Source organism: Heterocephalus glaber, unplaced genomic scaffold (assembly GCF_053883595.1).
Source record: "Heterocephalus glaber isolate CG9 unplaced genomic scaffold, H.glaber_assembly_v1.0 deba00001523, whole genome shotgun sequence".
Taxonomy (NCBI): domain Eukaryota; kingdom Metazoa; phylum Chordata; class Mammalia; order Rodentia; family Bathyergidae; genus Heterocephalus; species Heterocephalus glaber.
The window spans coordinates 1,994,552-2,017,900 of NW_028258327.1; the positions used below are offsets into that span (position 1 = coordinate 1,994,552).

The window sequence follows — 23,349 nt, forward strand, 5'->3', positions numbered from 1 at the left end:
ATAAATAGTATTAAGGCTGCAAGTAATGGATTTAATATTGACAAATGTCAAGATTTTGTTCATAGTAATTCTTAGAATTTTGTTTTTGTTAATGTTGTATTTGCATAAATGGTAAATGTTCATGAAATAAAGTGATTCTGACTGAAGGAAAATTTGCTTAACATGATATTAGACATCAAGTGGAAGAAAGGTGTGAAAAGTATGAAGTTAGAAATTATGTATTTCATAAGTGCTCAGGCTGGTGTTCCTGCAACTCTGTTGCACAAAGTCAGTGTTGTGCATCAGATTAATTGCTTTCAGAGAGCACAGTTATTTTAGCTGCTGAAATACTGCTTTAAAAATAATAAATTTTTAAAGTGGAATTTATGTTGTTTTCCTGAAGGCCCTTGGCTCTCTTGCTTTTCTGTTTTCCCTTTCGGGAATCACTTTTAAGATTCTAAAGTCCTCCTCAATAGGATTTTTATCTTCCCTTCTCAATGACCTCTATAAATCATCTTTAAAATTGCCTTGAACTAGTCTAGCAGTGTGAGGCTCTCACCAAGTGTCAGCAATTAAATTCTAGTGAGAAAAGATGCTATTTCTAATCTTTACATCTTGGGGCTGATGACTTATAAATGATTTTGAAATTTGAGACCTTGTGCATTTGAAAATTCATCGATATCTCTAGCAAATTTTAGTGGCCATGGAACATCTCTAGGGTATGATGGTAAGAGTTGCAGAAAAGGAGACTGTGTTCATTGGCATTCCAGCAACAGAATACCTTGGGCCATCTGGCCTGAGATTAAATATAAACTGCTACAACTATTTAATCCAACCAGAAATGCCGAGGAGAGCTCATTAGATGCGCTCAGGGGCAGCTGCCGTTGAAGGTAGTTGTGGTTCTTTCTGTTGACTGAATCACTACAAATGAATTAGCTATCATTTATGATAGATGTAGCATGAATTTTAAGCACTAAACTCTACAGATTTTCTTTAATAGACAACAGAAAAAAGATGAGGACAAAAGTATGAAGTATTCTTCATGAGGCTGCTTTTGATTATATTAAAGAAATTGTAATAGTGAGGTTGCTGAAACTCAGGACAGTTTAAAGAGAAGGTAGAACTACAATTATGAACATTGATTTATTAGCTATGATAGTAAAAGCTTAAGGCAAATAAAATGTATACCTCCCAATCAAAGGAAGGAAAAATATTCATAAATTTATCTTGATACAGGGTTGGGGATAGAGCTCAGTGGTAGAGTGTATGCGTAGCATGTGCCCCCCACCAGCATTTGTTTTTGTTTTTTTTTTTTTGGTGCCGGAGATCGAACTCCGGTCCTTGCGCTTGCACGGCAGGCGGAGAAACCACTGAGCTAAATCCCCGGCCAACCACCAGCATTTGTTATTGGTTGATTTCTTGATAGCAGCCATTCTTTCTGGGGTGAGGTGGAATCTCAATGTTGTTTTCATTTGTGTCTTTCGAATGACCGGTGATGTAGAACTTTTTTTCTTATGTTTATGTACTGCTATTTCTTCGTCTGAGAAATGTCTATTTATTTCAGATGCCCATTTTTGGATCGGGTCTTTATATTTGGGGGGTCTGATTTTTTTAAGTTCTTTATATATTCTAGATAGTATTTCGTTGTCTGAGGAATAGCTGTTAAGAAATTTTTCCCACTCTGTGGGTTGTCTCTTCACTTTGTTGGTGGTTTCTCTTGCTGTCCAAAAGCTTTTTAGTAAGATGAGTTTCCAGTTGTTGATTCTTTGTGCTAGTTCCCGTGCTACTGAGGTTTTGTTCATAGAATCTTTTCCTACAACCATATCTTCCAGAGTTCTACCTAACCTCTGTTCCAGCCGGTTTAGTGTTTCTGTTTTAATATTTAGATCTTTTGGGCTGGGGATTTAGCTCAGTGGTTCCGCCACCTGCTTTGCAAGCGCAAGGACCCGAGTTCGATCCCCGGCACCAAAAAAAAAAAGAATATTTAGATCTTTGATCCATTTCTATTTTAGTTTAATGCATGGTGAAAGATATGGGTCTAGTTTTAATCTTTGGCAAGTTGAAATGCAGGTTTTCCAGCACCATTTATTAAAGAGGCTATCTTTCCTCCAGTGAAGGTGTTTGGCTCCTTTGTCAAAGATGAGGTGGCTGAGTATGTCTGGAGTTGTTTCTGCATCTTCTGATCTGTTCCATCTGTTCCAGTGATCCTCGGGTCTGTTCAGGAGGATGCTATTCAATTTCACCTGTTTATGGAGTTCTTGTGGGGTTTGTTTGTTTGTTTTTGTTTTTGCTATTGATCTCCAATTTCATGGCACTACAGTCTGACAGCATGCAGGGTATAACTTAATCATGTTCTGTGAGCCAGCATGTGGTCCATTTTGGAGAATGACCAGTGTGCAGCTGAGAAGAATGTGTATTCTGATGTGGAGTGGAACACTGTAGACTTTTACTAAGTCCATCTGATCAGAAGTTTGGTTCAATTATAATATTTCATTGTTGATTTTTTGTCTAGATGATCTGTCTGTTTGTGACAGTGGGGTATTGAGGTCCCCTACTACTATTGGATTAGTGCTTATTTGATTTTTCATGTCTGTTAATATTTGTTTTATATAGTTAGGTGCACTAGTATTTCGTGCATTATATTTAAGATTATCATCTCTTCCTCTTGGATTGTTCCCTTTACAAGAATGTAGTGGCCTTCTTTGACTCTCTTAATGAGTTTTGGTTTGAAATCCACTTTGTCTGCAAATAGGATACCTACCCGTACTTTTTGGGGGGGGGGGTTCCTGTCACATGGAGTATTGTTTCCAATCCTTTAACTTTAAGTCTGTGAATTTCTTTTTGAATTAAATGTGTTTCTTGTATGCAACATATTGTTGGATCTTGCTTCTTGATCCATTTTGCCAGTTTATTTCTTTTAATTGTTGAATTGAGACCATTAACATTAATGGTTATATCTAATATGTATTGACTTATTGTCATGATATTTTCCTGTTGTTGGCTCTTTTATTTTATTTTTTTTATTTTTCCCCCTTCCCATTTAATTTCTTCCCTTGCCTGATGGCTTCATCCTATTGGGGTTCATGGAGCTGTAATCCTAGTTGTCTTTTTCTAGGATATTGTTTAGAATTTTTTTGAGTGCTGGTTTGGTATTCATGAAGTTCCTCAGGTGTTCTTTGTCCTGAAAGTATCTTATTTCTCCATCAATTTTGAAGGACAGTTTTGCAGGATACGTTAATCTGGGTTGGAGGTTATTTTCTTTTAGGGCTTGAAATACTTCACTCCAGGCTCTTCTTGACTTGAAGATTTGTGTTGAGAAGTCTGCTGTGATTCTTTTGGGCTTCCCTTTACATGTAATTTGTTTCTTTAACTGCTTTTAATATTTTGTTCTATTGGATTTCTAGAATCTTATATGTCTAGGTGTAGATTTTTTTTGATCATGTCTAGTTGGAATCCTATATGCCTCACTTATCTGTAAGTCAGATTGTTTTCCCCTGCTTGGAAAGTTTTCTTCCATTACCTTTGTGAACAGTTTTTTTTTTTTTATGTTGTTTGTCCCATCTCCTGCTCTTTTATTCATTCTGATCAGTCTTCTGTTATTCTTCTTTGCATCTAGCAGCTGCTGGATTGATTTCGTTTTTTTAAAAATAATTTTATTGGTACATTTTAGGTATACAATATAATGACATTCATCATTGGAAATTTGCACCTTTACTTAATCTCTCTTGGTTCTTATTTTTTTCCCATTCCTCTGCCCTCCCTTCAACTGCTCCATCCCTCCCTATTTACAAAGACTTTGTTTCCATTTTTTCATTTTCTCATATTAATTCCATTCCCTTCTTTCCTTTCCCCTACCCCTCCCACTTTCCCTTTCCCTCCTTCCTGTTTCACATATGTATATTATACCTTTTGGTCCTTATTTACACTTTCAGTTTCTCACACCAGAGAAACTATTCAATATTTACACATGTGTGTCCTATTTATTTCACTTTAGAATATCGCCTCAATATGCATCCATTTAGCTGTACATGTCTCTAATTTCTCATTTTTATGGCTGAGTAGTACTCCATTTTATAAAAAAACAGATTTTCTTTATCCAGTCTCCAGTTGATGGGCAATTGGGCTGCTATGAAGTTTTAGCTATTACAAATGGAGCTGCTATGAACATGGGTGCACATATATCACTGTGGTATGATTCTTTTAATTCTTTGGGGAAGATACCCAGCAGGGAAATAGCTGGGTCAAATGGGACCTCCAGCCCTAGTTCTCTGAGGTATCTCCATATGGATTTCCACAGTGGTTGCACCAGTCTACACTCCCACCAGCAGTGGAGCAGGGTCCCTCTTTCCCCACAGCCCTGCCAGCATTTGTTATTAGTTGATTTCATGATAGCAGCCATTCTTTCTGGGGTGAGGTGGAACCTCAGCATTGTTTTCATTTGCAGCTCTTGAATGACCAGTGATGTTGAACATTTTTTTATTTGTTTTTTTGCTATGTCTACTTCTTTGAGAAATGTCTGTGCATTTCAGATTCCCATGTTTGGATTGGGTCCTTAAATTTGGGAGGTCTGATTTTTTTTAGAGTTCTTTATAGTTTCTACATAGTAGACCTTTGTCTGCGGAACTGCACGTGAAAAGTTTTTCCCACATTGTGGGTTGTCTCTTCACACTGCTGGTGGTTTCTCTTGCTGTGCAGAAACTTTAGGAAGAAGAGGTCCCACTTGTTGGTTGTTTGTGCTAGTTCACGGGCAGGTGAAGTTTTGGTCATAAAATCTTTTCCTACACCAGTGTCTTCAAGAGTTCTATCTAACCTCTGTTCCAGCCAGTTCAGCGTTTCTCATTTAATATTTAGATCTTTAATCCATTTTGATTTTAGTTTAGTGCATCGTGAGAGATATAGGTCTAGTTTTAATCTTTGACAAGTTGAAACCCAATTTTTTCAGCACTATTTATTAAAGAGGCTATCTTTCCTCCAGTGAGGGTGTTTGGTTCCTTTGTCGAAGCTGAGGTGGCTGAGTGTGTTTAGAGTTGTTTCTGCGTGTTCTAATCTGTTCCACTGATCCTCAGGTCTGTTTCTTTGCCAGTACCATGCTGTTTTTATCACGGTGGCTTTGTAATATAGTTTCAAGTTAGGGGTTGTGATACCCCCTGCCATGTCTCTGTTGCCTAGAATTGCTTTTGTTATTCTAGGTCTCTTTTTGTTCCAAATGAATTTTTGGATTGTTTCCTCAAGGTCCATGATGTATGCTGCTGGAATTTCAATTGGGATTGCATTGACTCTATATAGCAGTTTTGGAAGTATGGCCATTTTCACTATGTTGATTTTTCCTACCCAGGAGCAAGGGATGTCTTTCCATTTTATGATATCATCTTGCTGGACTGATTTCTCATGGTACCTTGCTATTTTTAAGAAATCTCTCTTTTCATGGTCACTAACTGCAATCCTGTCTTCTCTGATATTCTGTCTTCACATTGGCTCATTCTGCTGAATGAATGAACTAACAGCAACAGGAAAACTAGAAATTGTATACATGCTCCTATAAAAATAAGAACAATCAAGAAAAAACAAAACAGGACAAAAACAGGAACAGGAAAGGAGAGAAATGAGAAAGAAAAGAAAGAGGAAAAGGAAAAAAGAAGAAGGAGAAAAAAGTTCCCTTCAAGACATGTCTCTGCTGTCACTGGTAGACAACGTGGGCTGCAGGGTGCAGATCTGAGTCAGTCTCAGCGAGCCAGCCGTAATCCACTGTGGTTCAGGCTGATTTCTGGCTCCGAGGCTGGAATCAAGCTCCCTGACCTCTGTGGGTTTGAACTCTGCATGATTCTGCTGCAGGTTCAAGCCACCCCTCCCCCATGGCAAGCCTGTTCAGGTAGGAGGTATTGATCCCAACCACTCACTAACCGCTGGAGTCCATTGGGTCTTTATTACAGTGACTCTCATCGCTTTCCCTGTGGGCTTCAATTCTCAACAAGCCTCAGAGAGGTCCTCCCTCTGCTGCTCACCACACCTCCACCTTTCCAAGCTCAATGCGATGGTCCTTCTGCTCTCTGCTGTTTGGATCTGGCCAGTTGGCACGGGTGGTTGGCACCCGCCATGTTTTCATTTCGTGCTGTCATAGTAACTGGAACAGACAAGCCCTTTTGCCATCTACAGTTAGAAATCCATATGAAATAGACAAAGCACCTGTTTCATGTATTGGTCTACAGGCAGCACAGGACTGATCCATGTCCTACAATTGCCCACCTCTCTGCCTGAAGGTAGTTTTCAAGTAAAAGGAGGAGAGGGGTTCAGAGTATTGCATTCCTGCTGAAATAAAGATCCAAAGAGACTGAAGCCACTAGAGTTTATAGGGCAGAGTGCCAGAGAAAGGAACTACCTACTGAGAGTCCCAGAAATCTCCCTCAGGAATCACCTCGTGTGTTTTGACTATTAAGTACTGTGTGCATTGGATGAGATTCCATGATTCAGGCTAACTACCAGGGAGCTATGAACTGACAGTGACCAAGGGTTTGACAAGGCTAACAGACGCACTTTCTGACCAGAGTGAAAAGACCTTGTGAATTCTCTGGCATTTCAATGGAGACCCAAGAGAGGCCAGACCTTTGTTGTAGGGCTCTAGACCTTGAGCCAAGCTTAAGGATCTGGCTGATGTACTAATAATTCATTGCTTCAAAAGGTTTTACAGGCAGATTAGAAAGAAAAAATCCAGACAATATTCAGAATGCACAGGATTGAGGTATAATGAAACAGAAAGATGACTTATAACCAGGAGAAAAATTAGGCAATAGCAATAGATACAAAAATGACAGAGCTAACATACAAGGACTTTTTATAAAGTCATTATAAAAATTTTAAAGGTTTTTAGAAACTGTTAATATAATTAATAGAGAAGTAAAAGTACAAAATGAACCACTATAGATATAGCCTTCTATAGAGTAAAAATTTTGAAATGAAAAACTTTCTGTATGAGCTCAGCAGCAGTTTAGATACTACAAAAGAAAATATCAATGAATTTAAAGAGAGGGCTGTTGAAACTAAATCACAAAGAGCAAAAAGACTGAATCAAAAGTGAATACTATCTCTGTTGACCTGTGAGAGAGTAGCATTAAGTGTTTGAAGAACTAGAACTGGGGTAAGGGAAAGAAAATATACATATGAAAAAAAATCCCAGGGCTGGGGATTTAGCTCAGTGGTTCTGCGGCCTGCCTCCCAAGTGCAAGGTCCCGAGTTCGATCCCCGATACCAAAAAAAAAAAAAAAATCCCAGGAATGTTATAAATCTGATGCAGTATACAAACCCACAGATTCAAGAAGCCCAACAAATCTCAAGCAAGCTAATGTAACAAAGTCCATTATAATCAATTTAGAGGGGCAAAAAACCCAAGAAAATATTAAAAGCAGCCAGAGAAGAAAACACACATTACATACAGGGAAAGAAAAATAGATGACAGTGCCTTTTCTTCTGAAATAGTGCATGTCAGAAAATAGTGGAAAAGATTTTCTTAACAGGGCTACTTGACTGTTATAAATAAAACTATACACCCTGCCCATGCCTCCTGTCTCCTTTAACCTCAACCTCATAGTGATCCCTGTGGCATTTATCATCATATAATAGACTGCACACCATATTTATGTGTTTGTATCCTTTGTTAGATGTAACTTTTTCCCTGAGTTGTTTGCTGGTTTCTTAATTTAACATCTGGAAACATCTTTCACTTAATAGCTACGTACTTACCAAATAATCTATCAAATAAGCAAATGAGTGAACAACAGTTGTTAGTATGTTAGGATTCTCCAGAAAAAAAGAAACAACAGAGAGGAAGAGGGTGCATTTACATATAAAATAAAGATAGAGGATTTTAAGGAATTGACTCATGTGGTTATAGAGGCTTGGGAAGTCTTGGCAGGCTGGAGACCCAGGGTTGGTTGGTTGATTTCAAAAGGCAGTTCTGCTGGCTGAATTCCTTCTTGTTCAGGGAAGGTTTGTCTTTGTTCTATTAAGGCCTTCAACTGATTGAATGAGGCCCACCTACATTATGGAAGAAAATCTGCTTTATTCCAAGTGCACTCATTTAAGCATAATCTCCTCTTAAAAATACCAAAACCATCTTGAACAATGTTTAACCAAATACCTGGAGGCTGTGGCCTATTCAGGTTGACATAAAGCTAACCATCATAGTAAGGATGTGAAAAAACAAATTTTCATACACTGCCAGTAGGTAATAGGAAGTTGGTAAAACACTAACAATGTTGAATATGTGCATATCTTACCACTGAGCAAGCAGTTGTACTTCTCTTTCTATATTCTAGGAAGAACTTTAGGTTACAAATAAACATGTTCAATAATTTCATAAAGAAAATTGTCACAGGAAATAATGTAAATGTATAACAGTGGGAAAAAGGATCAGTTGTGGTATATTCCTGGATGGAACAAATATACAGTGATTACAGTGAAGTAGATTTGCATATATCAATATAAATATAAGTTACTGAATGCAAAAAGTTGCAAAAGAATATACATAGATTAATAGCACTTTCCAGTTTTAATAATGCAGAACAATATATTGTTTGTTGCATTGGATTTTTGTCATGATTCTTTTTGCTATCTAAGACTGCTGTTTCATACTGAAAAAGAAATGTCCAGAAGCACAGGCCTTTCATCTCTTAGATTTTATGGCCCCGGTGATTGTAATTAAAGATATTATAGATTTGTTCAGCAGAAACTTGCTAATGTGACCAGTCTGAAGCAGAGTGAACAATCACTGATAATTCCTACTCATTTAGAATGGTAACTTTAAAAATGCATAACCCATGAACAAACTTATACATCAAGGATGTTGATGTCCAGAATGACTGTTTGATATATTCCTATTGAGTAGATGAAGAATTAAAATAAAAGTCACATCAAAACCATCATGACATTCAGTTGTACTCATGAATTTTTTTAACTTAAATAACTTCTTGTATATTTCTTCAGCTGTGATGATTAATAGCAAAAAAGTTGAAATTTATGTTCTTTTTATTAATAAATTTGTCGTCATATCATAAGTTTGGAGTAAAGACACTGCATTTGAAGTTAACCTTAAATTTTTTTTTAGAGCCAGTGTCTCTATGTATTCCAGCCTGGCCTTAAACTGACTTTGTAGCCTAGACTGGCCACAAACTCATAGAGTCCTCCTGCCTCAGCCTCCCAAGGGCTAGGATTACAGGCATGCACCACCACATCCTTAATTTTTTACTTAATATTTAACAATCTTCTCACAAAACATCTAATGAGACCCTTGCACTGCTTTTCTTTTCTTCACAGTTATCTGATGATGGTCGCTATGTCTTATTATCAATAAGGGAAGGATGTGATCCAGTAAACCGACTCTGGTACTGCGACCTGCAGCAGGAATCCAATGGCATCACTGGTAAGTTATTTTTCAGAAATAGATAATTATTCCAGGAAGCTCCATTAAAAAGCAGTTATTTTGGTCTTCTAATTGATTTCCCAAGAAATTGTTCCATTCTACCACATCATCTCAATTATTGTGATCTTTTTCCTTTCACTACTGTTCCATGAAATGAGAAAAACATTGGATGAAGCCAACTCTTAGCTTTGCATTTTCTCTGTAAATTGAAGTTAACCATATTTTCTGTTCTTGAGTGTGAAAATACCCTGTGCATATTGCGGATGAGAAGTGTTAAGAAGCTAGCACATTGGTCTGTAAAATGGTACAACTATCTAGACATAATGGAACAAACCGTCACAGGCAAGGAATTATTAGACCAATGAGAATTTACAGATTAACAGATAATCATACAACTGTTCAGTACTGAGCCACATACCCTGTAACAGCCTGGTTTTCTTCCTAAAGCTTTTTGTGTCACCATGGTGAACATAGAACCAGCCAGTTACAAATTCTGAAGGTGCTCATTTAAAAAATGTAATCTTCAAGCAATGGTATCAACATTGGCGTTAAGCATGAAAGCTTTTCAAATGCACGGTTTATTATGCTAAAGATTCTTAGGCCCTAAAACTATCAGATAGGCTGGCACCCAGATAAGGACATGAAACTAATTATACCATGGCCTGATTAACATAAAATAAGTATATTTTAGAGATACTTGGCACAGATTTCTAAATATACAATACAGAGTGCATTTCATGATTGTGTACCTTCTGTCTAATCTATATTTTGTGAAAGTATTTACTTCTGATCAGCATTGTATTTTTAAACTTCTTGAAACAGATTCACATGCTAACATTCTGAGATGTTAACAGAGCACCATTCACAAATATAACAGGATGGAGTCAGCAATTATTATTCTGGTGTTAAAGGTATATCCATATAATAAAGCTATGTACAGTGGTACCTTGGTACACGAATGCTTTTGTTTGTGAACAGTTTGGTTCACAGAAGCATTTGGCCAAATTTTGGTTTAGTTTGCAAACTCTGCATCAGGTGTTGAACACAACCACGGCCATCTTTCCCGCACAAACACAAACATCACCTTTTCCAGGATCGTGGAATGAATTAAGTTCGTGAACTGAGGCACCACTGTATTTTCTTCTGTTAAGAAGATCTCAGGAAAACTCCACCAACCATGGCAGTTTCTCATGCTCCAGGAGGGAAATGGAATTTGAATGGAACTGTGCTGGTGTCTTGCACACTTGTTGCTATGTGATTCTGAGCTGGTAGAAAGGGCTTGACCTCTCTGCTTTATTAAAAATTCTAGTTATAGTGTCCTTCCTCAAGAGAGTACTATTTTCATTTTCTGTTTATAACTTCATCATGTCTTTAAATTATTAAACAGGCTTATATTATTAAAAGATCCAAGCTAACAAATTAAAAAAATACAAATTGCTTAGTTTCAAATAGGGAAGAAAATTCCACCCATGTATTTGCATACTGAACTGCTATTGCCATATCCATGTTACTAAGAGATTGGAGTCTTTAAAGAAACTGAAAATTGCTAGCAAAACTCAAGGAAGCCTTTGTTTTCTCCTCAAAGTCTTAATCCCTGCCCCGTTTTATTATGCAGTGTTAGGAATTAAGAGAAGAGAGTGTGGTATGCAGAGATTGAGGTTCCCAAAGGAATATGCGCAGAGGTGCACTAGGGCCTCAAAACAAAATTCTACTCGGTGCAGTTGTGAATGAGAAGCATCTCACAAACCCTAAATGGCTATCTGAAGACACAGAAGGAAAAACAGATTTATTTTGTGTACTGCCCATTCACAACACAACTCACGTCTGTTATCCCAAAATATGTGAGGATTTCTTCCCACCAGCAAGCATGCAGGTAGTTCTATAGTAGACATCACCTGGATGTCTCCAATTCAATTCAGTTGGGACACTATCTACCCTAAGACAGCATCCGATCCCACAAATAGGGACTCAGTCCCACTTTATACTCAGTTACAAGTCTGGGACTCTGAAACCTTTGACTGTTGGCTACCAATTGGGGTTCCACCACCCCTGCATTGTGATTGATTAATTTGCTAGAGTGGCTCACAGCACTTAGGGAAATGCTGGACTTTGATTTCCTAGTTTATTATGTGTTATTTTTAAAAGACATAAATAAACAAGCAGCCAGGTGAAGAGATACAGAGGTTTAGGCCTGAAAGGGTCCCAAGCACAGCAGCTTCTGTTCCTGTGAGTCGGGGTGCATAATCCTTCTGCTCACCCTCCTGGGAGCCTCTGCTTGTAGGGCTCTCTGAACCCTGTCTTTGGGGGGTGTTTATGGAGACTTCATTGCATAGGCCTGGTTGAAGCATGGACCATGGTGTGGAAATGTGGTAAGAGAAGGTAGGTCTGGTCTGATGCGTAAGCCTGAGTGGGGAAACTAGCAGGCCCTGTCTGTCCAGATTCTTCTCAGCCCCTCTGTGCAGCATTCCTTTCTCATGGTTAAGGGGCAGGACCTCTTCTGAAATGAGGGTCCTATAATCAATTGTCAGAGAACTCTTTTGGCTAGCTCCAGGACAGAAAGTTGGAGGAAGACGAGAGTATATGTTCAGTTTCTGTGACCTGCCTTGCGGAAGAGATTCTAATTCCTAAAGCCTGCCTCGGAGAGAAAAAGGAGCAAGGGAAAAGAGGGCAAGGGAAGGTCACAGAGATTTTGGATCTGAGACCTAAAGTACCCCAACATTATAAAAAAGACTGTGTTTTTCTTTCATCCCTCTGTAGCTGCTTCAGAAACAAGGACAAAAGGCTAAACACTTTAACCATAGTACTGTAGTTATTTAGGAAATAGCAGGAGCTATGTGAGTTATAAGCCAGGAACTGAAATATAAATATATCATAATAGCACAGATGGTAAGACCCTATTTATAAAATAAGGCAGGTGATGACCTGCCTTGTGACTTGGTCTTTCTTTGAGGTACTCGACAGTTGTCTTCTCTGCTTCTTGAAGTGGCTTTACTGCAGCTTAAGTGAAGAGGCCAGCACATAGCAAGCACTCAGCACTTAGTAAATGTTAACTATGGTTATTTTCCAAGTTATTCATAATCATTCTGTCTCCCTCACCCTCTCTCTCTCTGTCTCCCTCTCCCTGCCCTGTCCCTCTCCCTCTCCAGAGAAGCTTTAAGATAACTGTGTCATGTTTTGAGATAAGTTCAGATGCTAGGACTTGGTGTTAACTTAAATTTATTTGGGTCTCTCTCTCCCCCCCCCCCTCCACCCCCTCTCTTTGTGTCATATAGGACCTTACATTTGTTATAATTATTCCTAGATGTTTTATGTTTACAAAGTATTGATGGTTTATGAATGTATGTATTAGAATAGCAGAACCAGCATGAAATATGTATTAAGAGATTTATTGTAAGAAATTGGCTTATGTGATTATAGAGAACAGTTCAGCAAGCCTGAGATCTGTGGTCAGGCAGGGCAAAAGGCTGATGGTATTGTCCACAAGTGAAATTTCTTCTGTAGGGAAGCCTTGAATCTGCCCTTAGAGCTTTGCCACTGGTTGAGTCAGGCCTGCCCAGATTATCAAGAACAATCTCCTTTCTTAAATCAGCTGATTATGGACTTCAATCACATCTACAAAACATCTTCACAGCAGCGACATCTAGATTAGTGTTTGATTGATTAACTAGGCACATTAACCAGCCACCATGAAATCATGGAAAGTAAAGAACAAACAAGTCTAGGGATATTAACGTAATTTTCATTTTTTCATAAGGTTAATAAAGTGATCAGTGTTTGGAGTTTTTTAGGGCATTTGGGAAAGTAGGTTATGTCCTGTAGATGAGGAGACAGAGTTGGAAGTGAGGAATGGGATAGGTGGTTTTGCAGCTGTTGAGCTGTTGAGCTCAACTTGGGCCTTTGCCAGTGAGGGCTACCGAGTTCCTGATGCAGTTTGGAGCCTTTGATTTTTTTAAAATTACGGCTTTACTAGGATTAAGTTTGTGGATAATGTAAACCTCTGAATAGCAGTGCTGGGATTCTGAAAGCTCTTGATTTTGTAGTGATTGACCCAGTGGATATCACTTTCACCCTTATGTTCAAAAGTGAATTACACAGATCAAGATTAGCAAGATCTTGTTTGTTTCTGGATTGATCATTGGATCATTTTGAGTCATGGTTATGACTGTATAAAGAAAAAAGTTGTCCCTTAATATCTATGTGGGATTGGTTCCATGACAACTACCAGATACCAAAACCCACAGGGACACAAATCTTTATACAAAATGTTGTAGTGCAGTATTTGCATGTAACTTACATACATCCTTCTGTTTACCTTAAATCATCTCTAGGTTACTTGTAATAGTTAATGCAATGTAAATGCTATGTAAATAGTTGCTCTAGTGTAATGTTTAGGGTAAAATGTCAAGAAAAAGTCTGTACATGGGAAGTACAGTTTCCGTTTTTTCCTAGTATTTTCAGTCTGGCTGGTTGAATCAGAGATGTTGAACCAGCAGATCAGGAATGATGACTCTACTGTGTATATGTAACTAGTGAAGAGTTTCAGTAAATTTAGTCTCTCAAGAGGGAGGCAGCAGGTGGAAATAGTCATGATTAAAATTGCTTAGTCTCTTTATTTCATTTAGATGTCTTAGGACAGTAAGTACAAAGCTTTAAATCAGTTTTGAATTATAATCTCAGTTCTACAACCAAATAGTTGGTAACCTTGGTAAAGTAGTTTTTCCCTCTCAAGATTTCCATGTCTGCAAATGGGGAATTAAAAGTAATAATGAAAATGCATAGAAAGGACTAGCAGGATTCCTGGTATTCTCTAGTTTTCCATCTTTCATTATTTCCTTTTTCCTTTTTTTTTTCTTCCTTTGAGAGGGGAATATTTGGAATTACTGCACTTTGGTTTTAGGTAACACAGAAAAGTAGGTTGAGGGTATCTTTTTAAAACTTTTTATCTTAATTGTCAAAACTACTCTAAATACAGATTTTAGTGTCAACTTGCTTCTGCAAAGCCAAATTCATAATCAAAGGAGTCCTTTAAATATAAAAAACATAGATATCTTTGCCTTCAGTGGAGACCATGAGGGAAAAGACCTGATTGTGCAGGTTAATAATTGAAAATTCAAGGGTTTACATGGCCAGTTGGTAAAAGTGACTACCTTCTTCTTGCTGTTTCCTTACTTGTTCCCCCAGTTTTGTTATCCTTTTAAACTGAGAAGAAAGATAAGTAACATTTAACTTAAATGCACTAGTTAACTTTAATGTTGGATAAGTTAGTAAAGAATGACTGGTGACTGAAAATTAAAGCCAATATTAAGAAACCTCTACTTTTATATTACTGACATCTGTATTCCTTTTAATAATCTTAAAGCCTTTCTACTTTAATTTAAATCTTTTTTTTTCCTCAAAGGCAAGTAGAATTATCAGTATTTTTCATATAAGTTAATTCTTTATTAAGACATTTCAGAATTGCATTCCTTAAAATAATTCCACTTACGTGGCTCTTTTCTAGCATTTCTATCATCTTTATCTCCCAAGAATACCTCCTACCCATGTGCATTTTTAAATGAGAAGTACAAAAAAGTGGCCAGGAGCAATTCAATACAGTGGTACCTCTGTTCATGAACTCAATTCTTTCCATGATTTTCATCGCAAAGCAAATTGGATGAGAACCAAATCAGATTTCCCCAAAGGTCAACATTGAACCTAAACATTGGATTTGATTTGGTTCTTATCCAACTCAGTTTTCAACCAGAATGTAGCAGCTATATTGTAGAAAAAGCATATAGGGAGAACAAAACCATACAAATATAGGATGGAAAAGATCTTGGGCCGGGTATTTAGCTCAGTGGCACCATGCCTGCTTTACAAGTGCAAGGTCCTGAGTTCAATCCCTGGTACCAAAAAAAAAACCAAAAACAATTCTTGAGAGTTAAATGAGATCTCTGCAGAAGTGGATTCATTTTGTCTTATAAATTTGAATTGCTGGTCTTTCCCTTGTTGACCATCCTGCTTGCTGCCTTAGAGTGGTGTCTCTTCTGGGACCTCTGCTTCTCTTTGGAGAACCTCACTTCCACCATTCACATTTGCAGTCCTCCTATTAAGAATAAGAATAAGATATTTGTTACAGACTGGATCACATCCTTCCCTAGTAGCTGCGGTTGCTGCCCTTCCCCACTGTTTCTGAGCAGGCTGTTCCCATGACCCACCTTGTACACCCCTGTGTAGATGACATCGTGCCTGTCATCTGGGCCTTGGATGTTTCTGTAATTTTTCAACTCTTCAGAACAGTTAACAAGTCCTCTGCAAGGAATCTTTTGCCTTATTTCCACTGGCTGTCAAAGAAACATGGTGGGAGTTGCTGTCATCTTGCTTTGGAAGAAGCAGCACTTCTGCCTCTGGGGTTCCCAGGCTGCCCGGTGCTGTTTTGGTACTCTTCACGTTGTTGCTTTGTCTCCTTCCCTCATGTGATTTCCTGCTGTCTCCATACAAAAACACTTAGGATAAGGATCTGTGAGCTGTAGGATCCCAGGGACCTTGTCCATCTTTCTCTCTGGGGAGTCCCCAGCTCCTAGATAGTGATGGCAAACCTTTTAGAGCTTTCAGTGATAGCAAACAGCCTGCTGTGTCACATATGCCATAAATTCACCACCACTGTACTAGGACCATGCCTGGTGGTCTCATGGTTGATGTGCACCAGCTTGTTTCAGATGACTGCACTGATCCCTGAAGGGACCTTTGTGTCCAGTGTCCCTGCCTAATAAGTCATCCTCCCTCTGTCCCTGTTAATTTATGTGTGAACATTTTGAATCTTTACCCCTGTGGCCTCCTAGGTTTATTATTATTACTATTAGTAAATTTTTATCCTCTGTTAAACCCTGAGAACGTTGGCTTACAGATCCTATTCCTTTCAGTCATATATATATATATATTCATTCATTCTATGAGCAGAAGATTTTTCTGCTTTTCTTTTTCTGTAGCTTTTTAAAAATTAAAGGTGAAGAGGTATCAAATTATGATAAGGACACCAAGGAAGTGTGATATTTTATTCTGTAGTAAAAGAGACAGCTGAGTCTCAACTTCTCTGATTCTTCAAGTGATTGATATCTGAAGATTTATTGAAATTAATCATTTTGAACCTTGCAAAAAAATTCTCTTGATTTTCTTAGTTATATTTTTTTGTACTTTCCTAAATCAAAACTTTCTTTTGAACTATATTTATAATATATATTTTATACATATATAAACATACTTTAATAAGTTTGCTATAATCCTATTTTCAATATATGAAATTGCTTCATACATTTAGACTAAATTTAGAATAAATTTCCTCATATTTTCTACCTTATAGTTAAATATTAGGCCTCAGAGCTGATCTTTTCTCCCAAATATGAGAGCCTCTAAATATGTACTTTAACACTTAAGTCAACTTATATCTTAAAAATATAAATATGTTTACAATTATATAAATGTATTTAACTTAGGGGTATGTTACTAAACATTTATATTAGAAAAGTACAAGATGCTGTTAACGCCTTTAAAATTTAAATTTGGTTCCTTTTGTTACGTTTGGGATATAAACAATTGTTTAGAACAAGTGTCATAGTTGTGTCTCAGTCCGAAATTTAGGACTCTGCGGATTTAGATGGGAAGTGGACGTGTATCAATGCCCCCCTCTGAGCCTGGTGCTCTGTCTGATGACGAAGGTGGTGGCAGCATGATTCCTGCCCTCTGGGGGCCCTGCCTATGGAAGAGTGGACATGGAGATTGTCACGCAGCCTTCCAGGGCTTGTCCAAGGGACTGTGTGACCCAGTGCACAAATCCAGTTCAGAGGCAGGGCATTTCTGAAGTTTGAAAACTCTAAACTCTTCCTTTCCCTTCTCTGTTTCCTATCTTGTATATGTTTACTTTTCTTTCTGAGTCTTTCATTTTTCTATAGGTCAGATACTTTATTGGAAAAAATAAGGAGCTGACCTTATTCTGAAAAAAGGAGCTGACCTTATTCTGAATAGATTTTAAATGGTGCCAGAGGTTTTTAAATAGAATCCTTAAGAAACACTTGTTATATGAAGAGAATTGTAAGTCTGACATCCTTGTTGCTAGTAACTTAATAGCATTGTACCACATAGGCATCCTTCAGTGGCCCTTCCAAAGTCTCTGCTTGGTCACAGAGATTGTGCAGGGTTTGGAGAGCAAAGGTGGTAACATACTGGTTTTTGGAAGGAAATCTGAGCACACTCTGTACTTTGCTCAGACTTTCACTAAGCTGTATCTTTGCTTTTTCTGCTGTTGCTACAAGTTTGATCATTTCAGATTGATGATGTTTTTAGTATTTTGCATTTTAATCCTTTCATGTAATTAAAGAAAATCGGCCTTTCCTGCATAAATTAATCTACACTGCTTGCTAACAAATAACCGTAAAAGGAAACTCAGCATTTATCAGACAGATGACTGTTGCTCCATTGTTCATACCTAGTGGGGCTGGGCATCCTTGGGGATTATGCTGGAAATGGAATACACCGTTGAGGAACTGTAACTAAATGAGTTGTCCACAGCTTAGCAAAATTATCTGAAGGTTGAAAGCCAGACCAATAGGGGAGGAGAGCTTCCATAAGAAAAGAGGAAATTGGCAGAAAATAATTATGTGTTTCAGAATGGGAATGCAATTAAAAAAAAAAAAAAAGCAGAAGGAGAAGAAAAAGAATTGGAACACCAAAAGGCCATAGGAAAATAAGTAAAACATGAAATTTGATGTAAAAGACAAAATACCGGTGTTAAAATTAGTATTTATACTAATTTTTTTTCAGTAGTAGAAATGGAACACAGGGCCTTCACACTAAGCTACACCCCCAGACTTCTTCTTTTACTAATTTTAAAATGAGTGATATAAGGACTTTTTTGCAGGAAAATGGCCATAGAAGATGCCAATTAGCTTTTTAAATTTCACTATTAGCAAACTGTTCTGTTCAGAGGCATCACATTCAGTTAATTTTTGTCAAAGGACACCAGATTTATCTGGGGTTGTTTGTGTGTGTAAGCGTTTCCTGTGTGTCAGGCTCTGAGCTACAAATGTAGATTTTTTTCATTCACTTTTCTCAGCAGCCTCTCAGGAACACAAATCACTCTCTCCTCCCCAGGAAACTGAGGCTGTGAGCCCAACTAGCTTTCCCAATGCCATTTAAAGACACCAGTCCAGGCCAGCATGATCCAGCCTGTGTTCCAGCTGTTACCGTGTGGCAGGAAGAGATGGAAGGAAGTCCTTCAGGCCAGAGGACAGCAGCTTCTGACCCCCTCAGCCTCGCTACCAAGCCTTGAATTTGTTGTCTACAACACGTGAATCCCATGTAGCTTTTGTAAAGTATAAAAGCACCTTAGTTCCTATTGTTAGAGAGCATACTCAACATTTTCTATGAAATGTAGTTAATATCATTGATGATTTCCAAAGAAAAGAATGAAAGTATGTCTTTGTTCTAGGAAAAGCAGAAGAGGATTTATTGTAAGCTAATCTCAGTAAACAAATCAGTCCCTGCCAAGAAACAGGCTTATAAAAAGCAATTTCAACTTTAATGTGGAGAGGTTTGGGAATTGAATTCTGCTGGTTTTGGAGTGAATAACACGACTCCCAGACAAAACAGCCTCAGAACAAATGAACAGAAAGTGAATGGGTTAAAGAGTTAAGCCACAACTCCTTTTTAAAAAGTAATTTTCTCATTTCCCATTTAAATCAACAGGGTTCTCACTTGTGAGTAGCAAAAATGAATGATCGCTGTTGTTCAGCTGAAATACCTTTTTCTGTGAATTATTTCTCTGCCAAAGGCCAGAGTAAGGATTCAGGAGAGCAAAAGGATTCCATGAACCTCCATGTAAATCATTCTGCCCTGCAGAGCCCTATATTTTGAATTATTTTTCAAATTTTATGGCTAGATTTAATCCAGCCACATTCCTTATTCTGAATGAGCTTCTGACTCACAGTATGTATTTATGGCTAAGGTTAATGCTTTAGAATTTAGTGAAAGAAAATGACCACAAACCTCTTTAAAATTTTGGTGTCCATTGGAACTTGGTTACTTAACTGCTACCTCTTAAGGCTCACCTGTATATGCAGCAGAGCTGCAGAAATTGCTACTGCATTTTGCCCCTGGTGCAAGCTGTGGTGACTTTGGGTGGGGAAGGGTCATAATAAATACCACTGGTTACGAGACCTTTTTAGGCAGAAACCACAAGATGGTTACTTTGTGAAATAAAGGTTTCACATCAGGAAATGATTTACTATAAAGCAGATATTTACAGGACCTGACATATTACCGAGCTAAGATTTTGTGTCTACAAATGTCACAGTCCAGAAAATTGTTTCTTCCTTCTCATCAACAAATGGAACTCTCTGATTATCTTCAAATTTTGAATTGTGAGGTAATATTTTACTTAGGTGGTATTCTTTTCAAGAAATGGTTTTTGTAAAGCAGTATTTATGTGAAGTAAGATGCACTTACCTATGAGTGGATCGCCTGCTGAGTAGTCTTTTGAGGTTTGCTGTTTGTCACTGAAAGAAAATATGTAATTGTAACTCAGATGCAGAGTTTAACCTTTTATGAGACTTAATTGTAAGGAATCTGTTTCTGGGGCTTTGGCAGATTATACATACACTCTGAATAACCTCCCAGTTGAAACAACTAAAATGCTATAAAACATTTATAAAGCATCTTTCTGAATACATTGCTAATTTGACACACAAGAAAGGAAACCATAGAAACCAAAAATAGAATGAAAGCAGAAGTCCTGGAATGGAAGCTGAATGGTCCTAGATGTCTTTGCTGGGGCGAGGGGGATGGGAGATAAAGCCTGGGTTCTCCATGGTGAAGAATCTGACGAAAAGTACACTCAAGGCAGGGTCACTCTGCCTATGGTGAGGCTGGAGAGTGCAGTGTACAGTAAGGAAACTTGCCTGGAGGGGTGTGGGACACAGGCTGTTGAATTTTCCTCTTAAAGCTGGAGAGAGACTGACCTTCACAGGGGTGCACATTGGTTCACTTGTGCCTGTGAAGTCCAAAAATCCTCATACCAAGAGTTTAAGTGTTCTTGGTTGGTTGTATTCCAAGAGGCGAGCAGAGGTGAGTACCAATCTTCCCTAGAGAGAGCCACTTCAACCCAGGCATGCAAGAAGTCCCAGGGAGAGTATGTCATGGGAAATCAGTGGTTTTGCAAAAGGCAAAATCAGACAAGAAAATTGGCCAGCATAAGGAAGAAGCACCAGCAAGAGTGTTAAATATGCTTTTAAAAGATAAATAAGCCGGGGATTTAGCTCAGTGGTTTCGCCGCCTGCTGCCCAAGCGCAAGGACCCGAGTTTGATCCCCAGTACCAAAAAAAATAAAAGATAAATAAGTCGGGTGTGGTAGCATACACCTGCAGTCTTGATGTTCTGGGACTCTGAAGCAGAAGGATCACGCGTTTCAGCCCAGCCTAGGCAACTGGGGTTGTAGCGCAGTGAGAAGGCCCTGAGTTCATTTCCCAGTACCACACACACACAATCAGTGCAGTGCTACTGTGAAATATTGGAGAAGCTTAGAAACATAAGAAAGAAACAAGATGTTGTAAACAGTGAGACATTTGGAAAAGGACTAAGTAAAACGTGTAGAAGTAAAGAATATGATCATTAACAAAAATTTAGCTATTAGGTTAACGAGATTAGACACAGCTGCAGAGAGTTAATAAAATAAGATGTAAATTTTAAAAGACCTAAAATACAGCAAATGTGGAAAAATAGGAGTTATTGGACATGAAGAACAAACTCCTTCCAGAAATGATAAACTTTTAATCAAGACAAGTGAACTAGAAAAACCTAGGGAGAAATGTCTATTTGAAGACTTCACAGAAATAATGAGAAAATGATTAATAGCTGATTTAAGATACTACTATGGGAATGATATATCTCTGTCTACCTTAATATCAAAGTAGACTTCAAAGCATTATTAGGAACAAAACTTGATAATCATAAAAGGTTCAAGTCAGTCTTTGTGTCATAATTTTGAATATGTTCAATAGCACAATTTTAAAATATAGGAAGCAACAGTGAATAGACACGAGTAAAAACAGACAAACTCAAAATTGGAGGACATTTTTTAACAGAACTTTTCTGTGACTAATAGAACAAATGGCAAAAAATCAGCAAATACATAGAAGATTTGAACAGTGTGATTAACAAATGATCTAATAGGCATATTTAGCATTGCACACCTGATGATTGCAAGACACATACTCTTTATAGTTACATACAGAATGTGTTAGTTACTTTTCTCTCCTTGCTGAGACAAAATACCCAACACCCAAAGTTGGAAGGGAAGGGGTTTATTTGGCTCACAGTTCATAGAGATTTCAGTCCATAATCAGCTGGCTCCAAGACAGGGGTAACAAACAGATATCACAGAGGAGAAACTACATGGCCCACACAAGGTAGCAAAGGCAACAGAGGTGTTTAACAGCATCTTTCTGCTCCTTTTATCTTATTCTGACTACCAGGATTAGGGCGATGCCAAATTAAACACTCACATGTAGTGGTTTAGTAATCCCACATCCTTAACCCGAGCATCACACATTCCAGATTCAACAGCCTCTGAGAAAGAAAGTCCCACCTCACCTGCATGAGGCTTTGGGGGGCATCTAAACACAAACCATAGCACAGAACATTAAAAAAAATTTTTTTTTAATATAGGCCACAAAGCTTTTCTCAGCAAATGTAAAAGAACTGAAATCATACGTATATTTTTTGAGCATAATCCGGCAGCCACAATTCAGTGCCAATAACTAAAGAATGAATGAATAATCTTACATGCCCAGTGAAAAAAATACAAGTTGTATGCAAAAGAGTACATGTTATATGATTTCATTATATATAAAGTTCAAAAATGTTGTAGAATTAGATTGTAGGGTATATGGGTGCACATACAGGTAGAAAAAAATACAAAGAAAAGTGAGGAAATTGCTGTGGAAGTCAGGCTGGTGCTAACCTGTGGAGGGGAGGGTTTCATAAGAGCATGGCACCGCTTCCTCTGTGTCAGGAGAAATGCACCGACTGTCTATGTGTTTGTTCTTCCAGATGAATTTTAGAATTAAGTCACATTCCCTAAAACTTTCATTTGCATTTTGATTGGTATTGTGTTAAATTTATTCATTTCCTCTAGGATTATTTGGAATATTGTTTGAAATATTGGGTCTTCCGTGTAGGGACATGGTAGATGTTTCTACTTCCTAAGGTTCTTTTGTTTTTATTTTTAATTTTTCTTAGAATGTATTTAGATGTGTTTTCATATAGACTACACAGTTCACATTAGATGCAGTTCTAGGTACCTATTAAGTTTGCTTCTACTGTAAGCGAGGTCCTCCTCATTATTGCTAGAATGTAGGATAGCTAGGAATTTTTTTAAATACAGATCTTATTAGACTTAATTCTAACTACTTGAAATATTTTTGGTGCATTTTTATTAGCGAATAGGTACCAGTAGTCATTTCCATAATAATTTCTACATTTTCTTTGTATTCTTAGTTTCTAGTTGAGAAAAATGAGACAGCAGGGGATAAAGTGATTGCTCAAGGTCACACAACTTGGTGGGAAAGCTGAGTGTTTTGGATGTGTCAAGGGGAAGTCATTGAAAGATTGTGAGGGCACCACCGTGGACCAAGTCAAGCAACATACTGAGACACTGGTGGCTGCTGTACTGAGAAAAGCGAGAGTGGCAGTGCAAAGAGTAGGCACAAAACCAGTGCTGTAGCCCGGGTCTTCTCAGAATTGGCACAGTTAATAGTCTGAGCTGACTGCTGCTGTGTTGTGTGCCGTACTGTGCACTGTAGCGTGTTTAGCAGCATCCCTGACCTCTACCCACTAGATGCCAGTAGCAACCCTCACACCCAAGTCTGACAGCCAGAAATGTCCCTAGACATTTCCAAATGTCCCTTGTGGACAGAAGTTCAGTTGAC

General features: G+C 38.0%; 1 protein-coding gene across 2 annotated transcripts in view; it reads left to right on the forward strand.

Annotated features, from left to right (window-relative positions):
- The window catches only part of Prep (prolyl endopeptidase), a 116,229-nt gene that overhangs the window by 44,513 nt on the left and 48,367 nt on the right, over positions 1–23,349 (forward strand). For both annotated transcript variants that reach the window (XM_004875077.4, XM_087187922.1), the window contains one exon: positions 9,286–9,391. In XM_004875077.4, the coding sequence (XP_004875134.1) occupies positions 9,286–9,391 (106 nt within the window). The remainder of the gene's footprint in view (positions 1–9,285; positions 9,392–23,349) is intronic.